This window comes from Diabrotica virgifera, chromosome 5 (genome assembly GCF_917563875.1).
Source record: "Diabrotica virgifera virgifera chromosome 5, PGI_DIABVI_V3a".
Taxonomy (NCBI): Eukaryota; Metazoa; Arthropoda; class Insecta; order Coleoptera; family Chrysomelidae; genus Diabrotica; species Diabrotica virgifera.
The window spans coordinates 209128755-209149165 of record NC_065447.1 but is presented as its reverse complement, the minus strand read 5'-3'; the positions used below and the strand labels follow the sequence as shown (position 1 = coordinate 209149165).

Sequence of the window (20411 nt, the reverse complement as noted above, 5' to 3'; positions counted from 1 at the left end):
AATTTTTCAAATGAGGAACTGATTAAAATGGTTTTTGTGCTAGGAGAGTATAACAAAAATGAGCTACTAGCAATAAAAATTTATCATCAGCAATTCCCTGACAGACAACAATCAAGAAGAGAAGCTTTTGAAAGCATTCTAAAACGGTTTCAACAGACTATATACATAGATACTTAGATTATAAGAAGGGTCGTACTAATATGCAGATCCTCAGTGACACTAATGATTACATTTAATTTCTTTTGGTTTTTATTTACAATAGTTTTTGTTCGACCAGATTTATCGTAATCTAAGTGTCCAGTCCGTTAAAACCGTTGTAGTTTATTTTGAAAAGTTTCTCTTCTTGGTTGTCGTCTATCTTGGAATTTCTGATGAAAAATTCTTATTGCTAGTAGCACATTTTTGTTATACCTACTCCACTAGCAAAAAAACAATATGAATCAGTTCCTCGTTAGAAAAATCCATATTAGTAGTTGTAACAAAGCAACTAGAATTATAAAAATAGTATAACGTCAAATGTTTTAACAAATTGATTGTCATAGCCAACTAGGTAGAATCTTGTATGTTTTTATTAATATTTTAGGCACCAACAATCTTAACTACGTAGGAATTTGGATACCTCATTCAATATTAATAAATTAAGGATCAGTCTATAATGTTATGTATCTTTTTTCGAAAAAATATTTTTGATTGAATATTTTCACGGTCATTTAATAAAATTTCACCTAATTTTTGTTGCAATTAATGTTTGGCTTAAATAATCACGAATAACTCAAAAATTAAAGCACTTAGGTATAGAGAATGCTTAAGAAATAAAAAAGTGCCATAAAATATCATTTCATTTCAATACTAAAATACAGAGTGTTCCATTTAAGAAAACACAGAAAATACTCATTTCGAGTTTTGACCAAGCCTGTATACTAAAATTAAACATTTCGCTATACCTACTATTAATGTTTAAAAATAGTAGACTATATTAAAAATCGTTTGAACATAAATAGAAATTTTGATGTCAAATCACTAAAATTCTACAGGGTGTGAATGTTTCTACGATATTAACAAAATATCGTAATTATCTTTGAAAATGCCTCGAATAATTTTAGAGAACCCTATATTTTAACAAGAAAAACATCGAGGAGAATCCAAAAATGTAAAAATATACAGTGCGTTCCATTTACAAAAACATAAATTTGTATCACCCAGTTAATACAGGTGACCCTGTACATTTGAAAATATTTTTAAATTATGGTCCTCTCTGTGCCCCAACTTTTACCTAAATAACTTTTTTTCGTATCTCTTACGACAAAAGAGTAATTGGACTTTGTCACACTAATGCCCCACCCTGTATGTAAAAAAATTGGCAAACTTCTAAATTGTCTAGTTTTTGTTCTGAAAGTTTTTAAAAAATTACAACTTAAAAAAATTTAGTTTGTAAAATTATTATACAAAATCTATCAAGTCGATTTTAATGAAATTTGGTGGACGGTTTAGGTTTAGAAATTATAAACATTATGTGAGCGAATTACGAAGGTCCTAAGTCCAACCTAAGTGGTAGAAAAACATTGAATAAGAACAGGCTTTTTTGCCTCCTTATTTTTTATTTATTGCTATTTTGCAGAAAGGGTAATAAATTAAGACATTTTTGACCAGTCGTATATCATAGAAAATTTAATTATCTATATTTTATTTCCCTACTTTGCTCCCGACTTTGCTCCAAAATTAATAGTTTTAAGGGGAACGGAGCAAAATGCAAAATTTTGACGCATATCAACATTTTTAGTATGTTTTAAATGTATTAATTTTTTTCGAATCCTGAGAAAATTAATAAGTACTTATTTTTGAAAAATTGAAACGCAGAATGAAAGACTACTTTATTACCGAGGACCTAAAGTCCCTTAGAAGAAATAAAAAGTTTCTTTTGAATGAAATATTGGCAATTAAAAATCACACTAAATTTTCTCTTTTATTTTCACCCCTGTAACTTATTAAAATAAACATTAAAGAAATTTTTCAAAAATATTTATTATTTTTCTCAGGATTCGAAAAAAATGAATACATTTATTTTACGTTGAGTAATTGAAAATTTTGACATGCGTCAAAATTTTACATTTTGCTCCCCTTTGTTGTAAGCAAAGAAAGTAGAAAAAATCGATGTTTTTCGAAATTTTTAAATATATTATTAATGTTCCGGGCATATTTGAGAGATAGCATGTCAATTTATTATTATTGAAGTTATCACCTGTCTTTATCTGCAAAAATCCGAATGCCACCTTTCACAACCACCTCAAAAGAGATCCGCCCTGGTCGAATAATTGATTTCAAGTGTTTAGGGTTTTTACAAGAAAAATAAAACTACGATGGTTGGCTGTGTATTCCTGTTTCTTTTACAAAGGTTCAACCGTTGATTGAAATACCCGTATTAATATTTCAATTAACGGTTCAACAAATACTTTATACTTTATACAGTGAAACCCCGTTAAGTCGGCCTCCGATAACCCGGAAGTCCGGCTTACCCGGACCGATTTTCATCAGACAAACATTTTAACAATAAAAACGTAATATTGACAACCGAAACTGACTGAAATTTTTACCAAGGAATGAACAATACTGTATATAACTGTACGTAATTCACATGTACTGTGCATAATGTATTTCATGTTTTTGCAATTATAATGGAGTTTACCTCTAAGGATACCGTATTTTATTCATTTTTACTATATCTTACGGCTTACCCGGATTTTCGATAACCCGGATCGGCCGCGGTCCCGATTAATCCGACTTATCGAGGTTCCACTGTACTTTAAAAAATAATGTCTTTTTATAATTTATTATCTACATCTGGTACATAAAAACACAAAAATAGATCCCTCAAGGTCAAGACCACACATTTTCTTGATCTGGAGATACTTTGACATTGACGAAGTCCCTGGCATATTAGATCACACCCTCCAGAGACGTCGCACATGGGGTTGGTTTGTTACAATATGCAATAAGTAATAATTTATTATAGACTTAGCCGATAGACCAGTAATCATCTAATAGAGTGTCTCGTGGAATTAGCAATAATTCATTAAAAAATCAGAGTTTCATTTAATGAAAGGAAATCTCCGTTTTCTTTGTTCTTTTTTGTTGAATATCTAAGCTTTTTTTCATTGTGAATTGTATGAAAATATGGATTTATAAAAATCTACTACTAGGTTCTACTTACCCTCCACTTCAAAGTTTAACTGGTGCCGTTGGTTGCTTTTGCTTGGGGGGTTACAGTGACCCCTTCTCGTGGATAAAAAACACACGTTCAAAATAAGTCCGGATGTGGATAAATTGACTAATTCTACGCAACTTTCATTCTCTGTATAGAGTTTTTATAAATATTAAGTAGATTAATACTTTTCGAATTTGTATTTGCGATTGAAAATATTTATCGACAAAAACCACGTTTTCAGGCGGTTTTTCAAAAATAACTCAAAAACTAAGTATTTTATCGAAAAAAATATTCTTAGCAAAAATGTAGCATAGAAAAAAACGAATCCGCAACAAAAAAACGAGCTAAATCAAAGTTGTAGCTCATGAAAAATACGTTCTTATTTGTCAAATTCCAATTCGAATATTTCAACGAAAAAAACCAAAGAATGCAGCACTTTCCAGGAAAACCCATTAAAACTGTTTTAAAGTGTTTAAAAAGTGTTTTATTTTTATTGTTACAAAAGTTTCTAGCATAAAACCTAAGCGAATTACGCTCAAAATAAAGTTGGCCCCTTTTTTTGGTAAAAAAAATCGTGAAAATCTCCCCCTTCAAAATCTCCCCACATGAAATGAATCGTTACGGCTTTACAAAAAAAAATACTTTACTTATGTATTTTTTATACGATAATATGTAAGTCTCACCGGTTTAAAGTACTTATTTTTGAAAGGGTTTTAGTTGAAAGGGCTTGAACGAGTCACTAATCACGAGTTTATGCAAAATTTGAACAGCCATACCTTAACCAATTTTTGTTTTACAGAAAAAAAGTGAAACTACCATATTATAAAAGCAAAACCTACATTTTTCTACTCGTTAAAGATTTTTCGTAACACTATTACTTTTTAAGTTATTTTGAAAAAAGGCCATTTTTCCAAAATTTTTAAAAACTTTTTTTATTATAAATCCAATTTTTTTCAAAAATAAGCACTTCGAACCGGTCAAACTTACAGATCGTATAAACAATACATATACATGTAAAGTAAATGGTAAAGCGGTAACGATTAATTTTCTTTAGGGTGCTAAATAGGGTGAGATTTTCACGATTTGCTTTTTACCAAAAAAGGGGCCAGCTTTATTTTGAGCGTAACTTGTTTAGTTTTGAGGCTAGAAACTTTTATAAAAAATAAAAGTAAACCTTTTTTTAAACAGTTTAAAAGATTTTATGTTTTTCCCAAAAATTGCTTAATTTTTTGGTTTTTCACGTTGAAATATTCGATTTGCAATTTGTCTAATAAGAACGTACTTTTCAATGGCCTACAACTTTGCATTTACTGGATTTATAGACTTCGTTAATACACCATTTTTTCGTTTTTATTTTATAAGCTACATTTTTGGTAAGAATATTTTTTTCGATAAAATATTTAAAGGTCTGGATCCCGCGTATGAAAAAAAAGTTGATTAATAGCAAGCTGAAAATTTGTTAATAGCTTAAGGGTGTCTAGTCGGACAAACTTTGATATATGGGAACACTGGAACAGGGGAAGTTTTAATTGTGGAACAGGTTAAAAATTTGGAACGGTCAGACCACGAAAACGGCACATGTATTTTGTCCGACCGAACATACTTAAACTCTCCGAACAGAGATTAAACTCTCATGCAAAAATCAGACTGCTATTTATCACCGAATGGGCGTTTTAATGAGTGGAACATGTAGAATATGTCAAATGACAGGAATTATGACAGGTGATAAATAGCAGTCTGATTTTTGCATGAGAGTTTAATCTCCGTTCGGAGAGTTTAAGTCTGTTCTGTCGGACAAAATAAATGTGCCGTTTCCGTGGTCTGACCGTTCCAAATTTTTAACCTGTTCCACAATTAAAACTGCCCCTGTTACAGTGTTCCCATATATCAAAGTTTATCCGATTAGACACCCTTAAGCTATTAACAAATTTTTAGCTTGCTATTAATCAACTTTTTTTCATACGCGGGATCCAGACCTATTACTTTTTGAGTTATTTGCGAAAAACCGCCTGAAAGTGTGATTTTTTTATCAAAAATTAAACATTTTCAATCGCAAATAACTCGTAAAATATTGACTTACTTAAAAAACTCTATAGAACAAAAGGTCTTTAGAAATAATAGTAACCTCCCAAAAAGGGGTGACTGTCACCCCTCAAGTAAAAGCAACTAACAGCACAATTTTAACTTTGAAGTGGAGGGTAAGTAGAACCTATATCCAAATTTTCATGCAAATCGGAGTTGACCCTGAAAATTACACTCCAAAACGGTCATTTACTGGGCTGTTAACAATTTGTACATATTTATCATAAGTTATTTCTAAATGCATAACTTTTTGTAGGAAATTAATCCCCAAACAGGCACCAGACTAGATTGCCCTTGGCCTTGGGTAGATAAAAACATACAAGAGGATGGATATAATTTACAGCAGCGCCAACAAAGATCTCCAAAATTTCTTCCGAGAACTAGAGGAAATGACTTAGGTAAGTCAAAATAACGAAAAACAAAACAAAATGTATCTTTTCTATTTAAATAAAATGAAAAAATATAAATAAACTTAAATTAACTTAAAATTCATTTAGTAAAATCCTTTATAAGAGGTATGGCTTTATTAAAAGTCCCTTAAAGGGCTAACCATAATCACAAAACGTTTTCGATCTGAAAAGATCACCATCAGTTCTGAAACAGGATGATCACATGCTGAGCCACCAAAATAAAAATACATGTAAAAACCCTTCAAAAGTGGTACAATTATGAACAATTTTACATTTTATCTATGTTTAATTGAGGGGTTAGAAGTAAAAGGGTTTAAGTGCACTTTTTTCAAATTTCACTCTATGTACAGATTCGCATACTTAAATGGTATTAGAACTTGGTGGTAAAACGATTTAACCATATTTCGTCCTACAGTCGCCATCTATCGCCAGTACATTTAGTTCACTGAAAACAATTGCAATTTGCTTTGGTAGTAAATAGGTTTAACCGTGCGCTTGAACCGTTTCACCACAAAAGTATTTTTAGTATTCTGTAAAAACAAATAGTAATAAACGGGTTTAAGTGCGCTTGAACCATTTTACCACAAAACTAGATTTATTATTCTGTAATGTGTAAACACATGTTAATACAGGATTAATTGGACCCAGTTATGCAACAAGGAACCAACTAACATTTTTTCGAAAATGGAGTTATTGGTTCCTATAGACCGTAAATAATATTATTCATGTTCTGCAATAACGAACCAAACGTTCTGGCGCGTCAGCACCATCTAGTGGACGATAGAACCATATTGCAGATTAATAAATTCGGATATACAGGTTTTCAATTTCGAACCAAGTAACTTTGGTTCCTTGTTGCAGGTATCTGTAACATGCGACAGTTGGTTCCATGTTGTAGATTTATTTCAGTCAAATTTCAGTAGGTTCCAGATTATTATTGGGAATCAATAATTTGTGAAAATGTTACCTAACCAAAATAAATTTCCATCGCAAAGAGTGCAAAAAATTATGAGAAATGTAACGTTGATGTTGAATGTCGTCAACTTCCACTGAAGCTTAATTTGCAAGGTGCGAGAGGTATGTGTATTGTTTTATATTTTTTTAAATTCTTACCATTGATTAATAAATATAGGGGAGAAGATACGAAACTAAACGAGCGTTTATGTACGACACCAGTGGTTTTAGAAATAGATGGCGTTAGCAGCTTTCTAGGTACGAGATTGAATTTACCTGAGACAACGATGAGACGTATTCAGGTAGCTTTGGTTATCGGAATTTGCGGTCGACCGACTGGATTATAATAGAACGTATTTATTTCTTTTCATTCATTTATATTTTTTGAGTTATCATTCAACTATTCAACGATAATAGTGGCATGATCATGAAAATCTTGAAAATAATTATTGAAGTTAGCACCTATTACTTTCTAAACTCGTTTTTAAATTAAGAAGAATTGTAGTTGTAATTTGTCTTTTAATTTGAATTCTTAAAAGAAATCATTGAATATTCCAAATAAAAAAATTATTTAACGAGAAAAATACTCACTGGGTGATTTTAGATATTGTACATTTATCTTATTTGCCTCATAATCTCGATAAAAAATTAGGTAGGTATATATCGGTTGAACAACAAGGATTTAGAAGTGGAAGATCATGTAACAATGCAGTTTTTGTGATAAGGCAAACAGCGGAGAAATCATTAGAATATAACAAACCAGCCTTTTTCTGTTTCATAGACCTAGAGAAAGCGTTTGACAGAATACAATTAAAAGATGCGATACACCTACTATATAACAAAAATTTACCACTGGATATCATAAAACTGATAGAAAATATATATGTAAGCAATAAAATAGAAATGAAAGTCAATGGAATAATAACAGAACCCATAGAAGCAAGCACAGGAATCAGGCAAGGAGATTCGCTAAACCCTCCATACTGTTTAAAATAAAGTTGGATGCAATAATAAAACAAGTGAAGAAAAAAAGAGGGTACAAAATGGGCGATAAAGAGATAAAAAAACTCTGTTGCGCTGATGACACCGTGTTAGTAGCAGAGTGCAAAGTCGACCTACAAAGAATACTGCACGAGTTCAACATTAACGTAAAAGAAATGAATATGAAGATTTAAGCCTAAAAAAACAAAAAACTTAGTAATATCCACAGAATCAATAAGATGCAAATTGGACAATCAAATTATACAACAAGTAATGACTTTCAAATACCTGGGATTAATAATAAATTAATCTATCAGCCGACAACAATATCGAAGAAGAGGTTAAAGACCAAATAATTAAAGCCAGTAGAACGGCCGGATGCCTAAACGACACATTTTGGAAAAACAAACACCTAAGAGTGGAAACAAAGGCCAGAATATAATATAAGTCAGTTATTAGACCAGTTATGACTTACACTGCCGAAACAAGACCAGATACAAGCAAAACACAAAGACATATGGAGGCCAACGAAATGAAGATCTTAAGAAGGATTGCTGGAAAAAGACTACGGGACAGGGTAAGAAGTGAGGAAATCAAATGCATATGTGGGGTAGACAATATAAATGCCTGGGTAAAGAATAGAAAAGAAGAGTGGAATCAACGCTTAAGCAGGATGCCTGAATCAAGGATAGTAAGAATAGCCAGAAGAAGTATAGGACGCCCAAAGAAAAGATGGAATGACAATTTAGGGACAGAATTAAAGGCACCGTTGAAGAAAAACAGGCAGTACTGCCTATATAAATGAAAAAGAAGAAGAACAAATTCTTTAGGTAGATTTTCGGTAGTATAATGTGCTTCTTTGGAGTTTTACTGATGATTACTGTTTTCGTTTTAGTGGGAGAAAATTCTAGGCCAGTAGTGTTCGAATAATTCTTTAATTTGTAAATGAGTAGTGGATTAAGTGATTTAGCAATGTGATTGATTGCAATAAGGAAAAGTGTAACACTAAGAGTAGACCATTGAGGAATGCCGTTTAATTGGATTTTTGAGTCTAAAAGAACGTTATTTATTCAAATAAGTTTCGTCTATATAGAAAATTATTAATAAATTTTATATTTCCTTGAATTGAACAACTTAATAGAATTCTTATATCTAATCCCCAAATGGCATGCGTTATATAATAAAAGATAGCCATAAGCCAAACATACATCATCACATCCAAATAACTCATGAATGACTCAATATCCACTAGGTTTTCTAATGTAGATGTGGACTTTCTAAAGTCACTTTGTATAGGGCTAGGTAGCTAGCAATATGTCTAATACTATCTAGTAGCTATCAAGTGGATAAACTGACTAATTCTAAGCAAGTTTTGTTCTATAGAGTTTTTTCATTTTAAAAAATAGCGTCTGTATGAAATCTTTATACTCAGTATAAGCAGAGTTGTAGCTAATTAAAAGTAAGTTCTTATTCGTCAAATTCCAAATCGAATGTTTCAACGTGAAATAACAACAAAATAAAGCACATTTCGGGGAAAACTCATCGCAGCTTTTTTAAAGTGTTTAAAAAAGCTTTATTTTTGTTTCTAAAAAAGTTTCTAGCATTAAAAGTAAGCAAGTTACGCTGAAAATAAAGTTGGTCTTTAAAGTTACTTTACTTATGACAAGGCGAAAACGGCGGGTTCGTTGGGAAAAATATTCCCATGAGATTTTTTTTGTATATGTAATTACATTCGTGAGACATTACAGAATAAGGTTCAAGAAATCGCCCACGTGAAAAGTGGGCCAATTTTTTTTTAACAATTTTTTTTTAATAAAATTTCAAAAATCTATATTTTTGGCCCAGACAATTTTTTTGTAGGTTTTTTGGACCATTCTGGATAAAAAAGGTCTCTTATCATTTTTCTCTAAAGTTCATCGTTTTCGAGTTATAAGCAATTTAAAATTGAAAAAAACGAAAAATGGCGATTTTCAAGGCTTAATAACTCGGTTAAAAGTTATTATTAAGAAAGTCAGAAAGTGGCTAAATCAAAGTATAATGCCCCCCCCCCCCCTACAAGATCCTTAAGGAATTTTTGTCATTATTTTATTACTAAGCTGTTATTTTTAAGTAATAATATTGAGCGCCATGCACGTGGTTGCCGGCCGTAAATGCTGAGTGCGAGAGAGATGCCACTCCGGTAGTCCAATTGTGCATCTTACTTGCACTCACATTTACGGCCGCCTACCTCTTGCATGGCGCTCATTATTATTACTTAAAAATAACAGCTTAGTAATAAAATACTGACAAAAATTTTTTCAGGATCTTGTAGGGGGGGGGGGCATTAAACTTGGATTTAGTCACTTTCTGGCTTTCATAATAATAACTTTTAACCGAGTTATTAAGCCTTGAAAACCGCCATTTTTCGTTTTTTTTTTAATTTTAAATTGCTTATAACTCGAAAACGATCAACTTTAGAGAAATATAATAAAATACCTTTTTTATCCAGAATGGTCCAAAAAACCTACAAAAAAAATGTCCGAGAAAAAAATATTGATTTTTGCAATTTGATTAAAAAAAATTAAACCACTTTTCACGTGGGCGACTTCTTGAACCTTATTTTGGGATGTCTCACGAATGTGATTATGCCAAAAAATCTCATGGGAATATTTTTCCCAACAGACCCGCCGTTTTCGCCTTGTCATGATCTGTAAGTTTTATCGTAAATTTAGTTTTACAGTAATTTTTTTGTTTTGTAAGAAAAATGCCTTTTTTCCAAAATAACTTTATAATTATCAGTGATACGAAATATCCCAAAGTGTAAAGGTTTTGTTTTTCTGAATATTTTGTTTTTCTGTAGCACAAAAATTGGTTAAGATATGGCTGTTCCAAATTTGCATATACCCGTGACTAGTGACCCGTTGAAGCCCTTTTAAGTATAGCCTTTCAAAAATAAGCACTTTGAACCGATGAAACTTATTCTATAAGCATACATATACGTAAAGTAACTTATGAAGCGCTACTGATTAATTTCATCTGTGATGCTAATTAAGAGGTGATTTTTAAGATTTATTTTACAAGAAAAACGGATTAACTTTATTTTGTGCGCAACTTGTTTACTTCTGATAGAAACTTAAAAAAATAAAGCTGTTTTTAAACATTTTAAAAAAAGTTATGATGAGTTTTCTCCGAAAAGTGCTTAATTTTTTGGTTATTTCACGTAGAAATATTCAGTTTGGAATTTGTCGAATAAGAACTTACTTTTTATTACCTACAACTCTGCTCTTACTGGGTCTACGAGTTCATGTCATTTATAAAACATTTTTTTCATTTTTTTATAAGCTGTATTTTTGCTAATATTTTTTTTGGCGAAATACATCCTCATTTCCTCATGAAACATACTTTTTTTGGAACATGAATATATCCACGCGCAAATAACTCGAAAAGTATTTACTTGTGAGGTCAAGACTAGTGAAAAAAACTCTATAGTCAATTTATATTTTCAACGTTTTTGCAGAAAAAAAATTAATACAGGTATTAATACAGATTAATATGATAGCGACTGTGCGTTAAAATTTTGAATACGGACCACGTAGAATAAGTGCTTGTTCTTGGCTAGCTTCAACAAATTTACGCTAGGCGCGCCACTATACACGCAGATTTTAAAGGGAACAAAATAATGCACAGGGTTTCGTATCTTCTCTCCTATATTTATTAATCAATGTTCTTACCTTAAAAACATTTTAAAAATTCTATCGAATACATATTCATATTTTTTAGTTACTTCTATCTAATAGTATGTTAGTTGTCAATTTAAAAATGTTATTTTTGTTTATAATTTTTTAAATCCCACTTTGATTTTTTTATAATATGTAAGTTGGTTCCTTATTGCAGAATTATTTTTTAGGTCCAGCCAATTAACAGCGAGGAAAAGCAGGGACCAAGTACCAGCAATAGTTCACGTGCAGAATTATTAGAGATCAGTAATTTTTATAAACAGGATATATCGATTACTAACGAAATGGGTAATAAGAAAGATTCTTATGATATTTGCAATGTGCGAGAGGTATGAGTATTGATTTATATTTTTTTAACTTCTAATGTTAAAAACATTTTTAAAATTGTGTAGAGTATTGTATTTTATTTTTTAGTTACTTGTATTGTATCTAATAGTATGTTCTTTATGTAAAAAATTCTTTTTTCTTTTAGGCTTTCGTAGGCAAAAACGACCGATTAATGTAAATATCATAACACAGGAAGATTTTTGAGTACCGCAAAATTGGAAAAAAGAATCACCAACAGAAAAAAAGTAAAACCAACCAAACAATAAGTTCGTTAAAAACTAAAGAAATTAAATGTAAGGAAAAGCCTTATAGCATATTTTTTAAAACGACATATCAAGACCAGGACGATTATACAGAAGTAAGCATAAAAAAGGGAACAGGAAGAGAACCTTCAACTGGGCCACAGTTTGCCACATATTTAGAACCATTGTGGCCTAAAGGAAAGCCAGTTTCAGACGCAAAACTTAGATATACAAAGTTATCTGCATTTAATACCCTTAAGTTACCACCATTTTTATACAAATCTTATAGCAGATAGTACTATAGTCAGGATATAGACGGATTTGGCGGAAATCCAGATTTCGAACCAGATGCAGACTGTTAATGTTAGGTATATTTAGCAACATATAGACGGATTTAGCGGAAATCCAGATTTCGAACCAGATGCAGACTGTTAATGTTATATTTAGCAACAAAGAACCACGTGATTTTTTTCTACCTTAGGAGTTCATTTTTGAGTTGTTAATTTGATTATAGCATTTATACCCATAAGTTTTAATAAACGTGTTTACTTTTGTGTCGTTTCTTATTATTTTTGTATCCAAATAATTTCATCAAACATATAAAATGTTTTTCTTGATTTTCTCAAAACTATGTTAATGTCAGTTGGTTCCTTGTTGCATAACTGGGTCCAATTTCAAGTAAATAAATATTAGATTTGTGACCAATTTTGAAGACTAATTAAGTATTATGCAACGTGCCAGTTGTAGTTACACTGTGGATAACAGCTGGGACAAAAATGATTAGTAAGATGTAGTTAACATCTGCACTTGAACCGTTTTACCAGTAACATTTATCAACACCATGTACCGATTCAAGTACATGTTTTTAATAATTGAAAAAAAAATAAGGATACAGTAAGAGTAATAATATACCCTTATATACTAATCATTTTATAGTAGATTGTACGCTAGACATATTTTAGTTTAATGACTCCTAGAATTTATAAAACTCAAACAACTTTGAAGCTGATTATCTCATAACTATCAAAACTGCACTTAAACCCTTTTACATCTGGCCTCCCTCTCAATTATAAGCGATGGTTAAAATTATCTTAGATAAAGCACAAGGTATAACAGGACTCCCTGGTTTGCTCACGTCCGGAGGGTATTGTCCTCACATTATTTTACAAAGTATATTTTTTGTGATTAATGGGATACAGCCAGCTACAGAAAATTATATTCCTTGTGGATTTTTTAAATTAACGTATGTACCGGGTGTCCCAATAAGAATGGCTCTCGGCCATATCTCAGGAACCGTTTATAGTAGAGCTTTGAAATAAAAAATTTTATAACAAAAGTTGCCTCAGGAAAAGCCTGGAAATTATTTTCATAATTGTGGGACCACCGCTAGAGGGCGTAATTGAATATCAAAAATTAAACAATCTAAATTTTACAAAATTTTCCTAATGAAGGGGCACTGGAAATTGATCGTCGTATTCTTCTTAAAATTCTACGCATATTTGATTTGACAAGTTTAGGTCTACCTTTGGAAATAAGAGGTAGGGGTGAGTGGGAACCTTGTTATGAAAAACTGGCTGTGAGTCCGGTTCTGCTTAATCAAATTTTGCAAACTTGGTCTTGTTGAAGACAGATCTTTTTCGTTAATGTAAAAGTTATGATTTCCAACCAACTTACTGAGTAATATGCCAGCTAGAAGGCGTTATTTAATTTTTTTCAGAAATCTAGTGTTCCTTGGAAAATACTAAATACAAACATGCATTTTTAATACCATATTACAAAATTAGACAAAATTAGCAACAGAATAGCGAAAACCGCATGTTAATACCTTTTTTCTATCTCGAGATATCTTACAAAACGTGTAAATTTAAAAAATACCTGTTACTGTCACCGGTAAACGAAATTAATTAAAAGTAGTGTGCTATGGAAACAACAAAGAAACATTTTCCAGCTGTCAACGCATATTAGGTCTTTTCAACGCTTCTCATTTGTTTCGAGCCTCGTTCATATCTCGTATATTAATATTATACACGGATTATACGGCATATGACAGAGGCTCGAAACAAATGAGAAGCGTTGAAAAGCCCTATTACAAAGAAATAAAAACAACTATTTAGTGATGACATAAACGTTCAAATTTTTGCCCATCATTTTCGTTGCAAACATTTACTCTTTCAAGAGTAGATTGAACAGCAGTCTCAATTTCTGCTTTCGATATGCTTTGAATGGCGTTTAGTATTCTCTGGATAATGTATCCTAGAGTAGTGTATGATGGGCAACAATTTGAATATTTAGGTCGTCACTTAGTAGTTCTTTTTGTTCTGTGTTATATTTAATTTTAATAGTATTGTCTCTCTTTATATTGTTGTTTTAATTAATTATATTTTTATACGTTGACATCTGGAAAATGTTATTTTGTTTTTTCCACAGCACACTACTTTTCATTAACTTAGCTTACCGGTGATAGTAACAGTTATGTATAAAATTTACACGTTTCTCGAGATATCTTGAGATAGAAAAAAGGTATCGACATGCGCTTTTCGCTATTCTATTGCTAATTTAATCTAATTTTATAAAGTATGATTAAAAATGCATACTTGTATTTAATATTTTCCAAAGAAAACTAGATTTCTGAAAAAAATTAAATAGCGCATTAGGATGGTTCAAAATTATCACGCTTACATTGAAGAAAAAGATCTGTCTTCAACAAGACCCAGTTTTCAAAATTTGATTTAGCAGAACCGGACTTACAGCCATTTTTTCATAACAAGGTTCCCACTCACCCCCACCTCTTATTTGCAAAGGTAGAGTTAAACTTGTTAAATTAAATATGCGCAGAAGTTGATGAAGAATACAATCATCGGATTTGCAGTGCCCCTTCATTAGGAAAATTTTGTAAAATTTTGATTTTTTTATTTTTGACATTCAATTACGCCCTCTAGCGGTGGACCCACAATTATGAAAATAATTTCCAGGCTTTTCCTGAGGCAACTTTTGTTATAAAATTTTTTATTTCAAAGCTCTACTATAAACGGTTCCTGAGATATGGCCGAGAGCCATTCTTATTGGGACACCCGGTACAGTGGAACCCCGATAAGTCGGCCCCCGATAACCCGGAAGTCCGGCTAACCCGAAACTATTTTTATCAGACAAACATTTCAACAATAAAAATGTATGTAATATAATATTTGAGAGATAATGGGTATTTGTGTAATTTGAACTACATATACGATAGTAAAAATGACTCATGGCACACGACGTTCATTGTCGTGTTATCGGAAACAACAGGCACCTGCAGTATCCTTTATTTATTTCACTGTCACTTAACTGTCTTAGCATTGTTTAAAAAAGACTAAAAGACTATTAAAAAATTATTTTTTAAACAATGGTCTTAGTCTTCACTGTTATGAAATAACATAACATCGTTGCGATTGAGACCGTATTGTATGTAGTACAGTCGTATTGTTTGCTTCCGTTCTTTAATCTTTCGTAAATCTATTCAGATTTTGTGTTTGCGTGTTTTTTTGTAAAAATGGTGTAGTGACAATGGAAAAGAAACTAGAAGCAATAGGTAGAATTGAATATATTTCATGTTATTTTAATTGTAACGGAGTTTATCTGTAAGTATACCGTATTTTATTAATTTTTACCATTTTCTCCAGCCAATCCGGATTTTCGATAACCCGGATCGGCCGCGGTCCCGATGAATCCGAGTTAACGAGGTTCCACTGTACTTGATTTTCTTAGATTTTAATAACTAATGGATGTGTAGTAGAGTGTAACATAAGAGATCACGGCTTGTACACAGCTTATTCCTTAATTCCTATCGGATAGGAAATTGAAATTGAGCTATGCACTGAATTTTCTTAGAATCTAGTCATTAATAAAATGAGTAGGCTAAATACCCTAGAAAAAAAAACGTTTTAAAAACTAGAACATATAAAACAAAGTTGGCAATGTTTGATGGCGAATGTGAGTTGTTAGCAGTCATCTTGTCAAACCAGTAGCGTTGCGCGCTAACTCTCTTTTATTTTATATCTGACACCACGCAGTTTTAACAACTGGTAACTAGTGGTACTCTGTGGTAACTAGTGGTACCAAAGAACTCTTTGATAAAGTCAGACTACTCACACGTAAATTCAAACAGAAATCTTGGTCTATCAAAGATGATGAAGGTAATGTACAGACGGATTTGGACAAGGTTATTGATGTTTGGAGGGCGTATTGTAAGTCTTTATACGCCAATACGGACCAGATGCCGGCGGACACCCCGTTTGTACCTGACTGCCAGACCTCCACTTTCCATTCTCCTTCAACAGAGACACACCACACTAGTTTTGAATCTGAACCTGACATACTTTTTTCCGAGGTGGAATTCGCTTTAAAAAGACTTAAGTTAAACAAAGCAGCAGGATATGATCTCATTACTGCAGACGTCTTGAAGCATCTTCCGGAATGTGGAGTGAAAATATTACATCGATTGTGTAATGAAATATGGCACACAGGCGTTTGGCCTGAGGATTGGAGAAAGACCATAATCATACCTCTTCATAAGAAAGGTTCAACAAATAATTGTAACAACTACAGGCTATTAGCTCTAATATCACACGCCAGTAAGGTGATCCTCTACATACTGCAACGGCGTCTAGAAAACTTCATAAGTTGGCAAATAGCACCTGAACAGGCTGGATTTGTAACGGGCAGAGGTACTAGAGAACAAATCCTTAATGTAAGAAACATCATAGAAAAAGCCAGAGAATACCAGATCCCGATATTTATATGTTTCGTCGATTATACAAAGGCCTTTGATAATGTTAGATGGGACAAACTATGGAACATATTGACGACAATGGGTGTACCTAAACACTTGACTCACCTTATTAGCAAACTGTACCAAGATAACCTGGCATATATTCGAATGGACGGATACCTGTCTGACAAATGCACTTTGGAGAAGAGAGTACGCCAAGGATGCGTTTTATCTCCCTTATTATTTAACATCTATTCGGAGTTCATAATGCGCAGAGTCTTGGATGGTTGGGAGGGAGGAGTAAACCTAGGTGGTGTTAAGATATCTAACTTGCGTTTCGCAGACGACACTACACTTCTAGCCTCTACTCCAGAAGAAATTATTGAATTATTAAAAAAACTCGAGGAAGAAAGTGCTAAATTTGGACTCATGGTTAACTACAACAAAACCAAAATCATGGTTATTGATCGCCAACAACAGTTTCCTGAAACCCAAACTATTGCGGGATGCGAGGTAGTCTCATCTATGATATATCTTGGAGCTCTAGTTAACAACACAGGCAGTTGTGAACCCGAAATTAGAAGACGCATTCAACTAGCAAGAGCAGCAATGAGTGAACTAAACGGGGTCTGGCGTGATCGTCACATTACTATGACAAACAAAAAGAGACTCGTTTCAACTCTGGTCTTTTCCATATTTTACTATGCATGCGAGACATGGACAGTCAAAGAATCAGATAGACGACGTATAGACGCCTTTGAAATGTGGACATGGAGACGCCTGCTTCGAATTCCATGGACGGCTCGCCGTACAAATGTCTCGGTTCTGGATGAAATTAAACCGGATCAGCGTCTCTCCAGTACCGTTTACTCTAGAATTTTAAAGTTCTTTGGTCATATCCATCGGAGTGATCACAAAATGGAGCGGTTGGTGGTCCAAGGAAGGCCTCAGACTCAACGCCAACGCGGAAGATCTCCACAGCGATGGGCGGACATTACTAAAAAGCTTCTCAACAAACAGTATACTGAGGCAATACATGTAACTGATGACCGCGACCAGTGGAGAAATATTATCAATCAAACTGTCCGAGCTGCTGAAGCCCAATTATGAACCACAACACATCTACTAAGATGTTAATGACTATGATGATGAACTAGTGGTAACCCTAATTTGCGGCTACTTTTCCACAGGCAACGTTATATCATCGTATTAAAAAAAATAGCTTTAATTTTATATAAAAAAACATGCATCTACGTCATGAGAGATGTTTTTATTCTTCTTCTTCTTCTACGGCACTATGTAGCCTAAATTGAGCCTTGGCCTCGTTTATTTTTTGCCTCCACCCTAGTTTGTCTGTGGCTGCTCTTCTCCATACACGGACTCCTAAAAGGGCTTGTGCGTCGCGGTTTATAGTTCAGAGAAATAAGGAAAAAAAATATCGTGTTGGTGACACATCCCCCTCCAGGCTGAAACCAAATTTTTCGAGTAATATGGTCATCTATAATAATAACCTATATGTTTCCTGCAGCCGATTTTGATGATATACATAGTTATAAACAAATGAAGATCAAAAAACGGTAAATTTTCGCTTTTTTCGTCTCTTACTAAAAAATTGGGCATTTTAAACAAATTTGAGAGTAATAAACTCATAAACCGTATAAAAAACTTCAATATGGCGTTCGCTGAATATGTCTATCCTTACTGGTTACTTAGAAAATTGCCAAATAAATCATAAATTTTGAGTTTTTATAAATATTCATAACTTATGTAAAAATTAACTTATAACCTTCTTATTACATGGAATGCTGAGACTTATAGTGCTTAAATTACACCCTAAATTCCAAAGTAATTGGTTAAATAGTTTAAAAGTTATTTAATTTGTTTATCCAAAATTAATTTTTTTTGCAACACTGTAAGTCAGAAAATGATGAAGTTACAGTAATATTTTGGATAGTTTATGAAAGAAGAAAATTTACAGTTTTAATTTAATTAAAAAAAATGACAAAAAATAATTATAGATATTGCAAAATAATTTTGCAAAAACATGTTAATTAAAAAAATGGGGGGGGCTAACTTTGTCCCTAAATGTCCTAGAACAGTTGTTTTTCTTTCTAAATGTGTATAAAAATTCAGTCTTTCTAAATATGAAAAAATAATTTTTCTACGGGTAACGGTTAAAAAGTTATTCTAATTGTTTATAAATAAGCAAAAAATGGACATGTTTTTGCAAAATAATTTTACACTGTTTAAAATTATTTTTTGTCATTTATTTTTAATTAAGGTAATAGTATAAATGTTCTTCTTTCATAAACTGCCCGAAGTATTATTGTAACCTCATAATTTTTTGGCTTATAGTGTTGCAAAAAAAAATGAATTTGGGAAAAATAAATTAAATAACTTTTAAACTATTTGACCAATTGCTTTGAAATTTAAAATATAATTTAAGTACAAGAAGTCTCGGCATTCCGTGTAATAAGAAGATTCTAAGTTAATTTTTACCTAAGTTACGAATATTTATAAAAACTCAATATTTATGATTTATTTTGCAATTTTCTAAGCAACCAATAAGGTTGGACATATTTAGCGAATGCCATATTGAAGTTTTTTATACGATTTATGAGTTTCTTACTCTCAAATTTGTTTAAAGTGCTTAACTTTTTGGTAATAGACGAAACAAGCGATAATTTACCGTTTTTCGATCTTCATTTGTTTATAACTATGTATATCATCAAAATCGGCTGCAGGAAACATATAGGTTAATAATATAGATGTCCAAACTACTCAAAAAATTTGGTTTCGGCCTGGAGGGGGATGTGTCACGAGAAAAACCTTATTTCTCTGGACTATTACTGTGTCTTCCCAGGGCTTTCTTGGCTTTCCAACCGGTCTCTTTCCCTGCATTCTTATTTTTGATTAATTACTATTAATTAAATTAAAACTATTTGCGGCCACTTTTTGACTGGCCATCCGTTAGAATATAATTCTCATATTCTTAAATTTATATAAAAATGTGATTTTAATTACCTATGTTATGGAAGTAGTGATGTAACGTAGTGATTTTGCAGTGGGATCTCCAACTATAGTATCTTATCATAGGTAGCAAATAGAATCTTATACATTATTTTTATATTAGATAATAGTTATTTATGACATAAGTGTTGAAAGTACACGTTTAAGGCACGCATGTGAAAGTTTGCAGAATGAGTGAAGCGAGTTCTGCAATTCACACGAGTGCCTTAAAAATGTACTTTTTAACACGCATATCATACAATATTTGTTCTACAAACGTAATTACAGGACAATATCTACAAAAACTTTTACTTGAACTTGACTGACATTCCATTTTTATATTTTTTTGAAATTACATCAAAATTGCCTATACGGTCAATACGAACTGCAGTGTCATAAAAATTTTACAGCACTAGTGCCTTAAAGTAGCATTTTTAACGCTTGTATGGAGTGCTAAAAATTGCATTTTTAACACGGTTGTAGAAAAAAATATTTTAGTAATGCTATTTGTCAAAATAAAAGATTTCTTTCAAATGTTAGCAATAACTTTCTTGTGCTTTTATCTTATGGTTTGAATTACTCTCTATTAACTCCTAAATAGATTCCTTTAGTAATGAAAAAAGTCATCTAACTTACATTAAACATTGAAGAGGCCTCGAATGATCTTTACGTGTTCTGAATCTACTTCGAACACTTATTAACGGGAAACAACCGATTCAATTAAACATTCGAAATTTTGGA

General features: G+C 32.1%; 1 protein-coding gene across 1 annotated transcript in view; it reads left to right on the top strand.

Annotated features, from left to right (window-relative positions):
* The window catches only part of LOC126885572 (neuronal acetylcholine receptor subunit alpha-7-like), a 360582-nt gene that overhangs the window by 314843 nt on the left and 25328 nt on the right, over window positions 1–20411 (top strand). The window contains exon 6 of the mRNA XM_050652162.1: window positions 5541–5682. Within this exon, the coding sequence (XP_050508119.1) occupies window positions 5541–5682 (142 nt within the window). The remainder of the gene's footprint in view (window positions 1–5540; window positions 5683–20411) is intronic.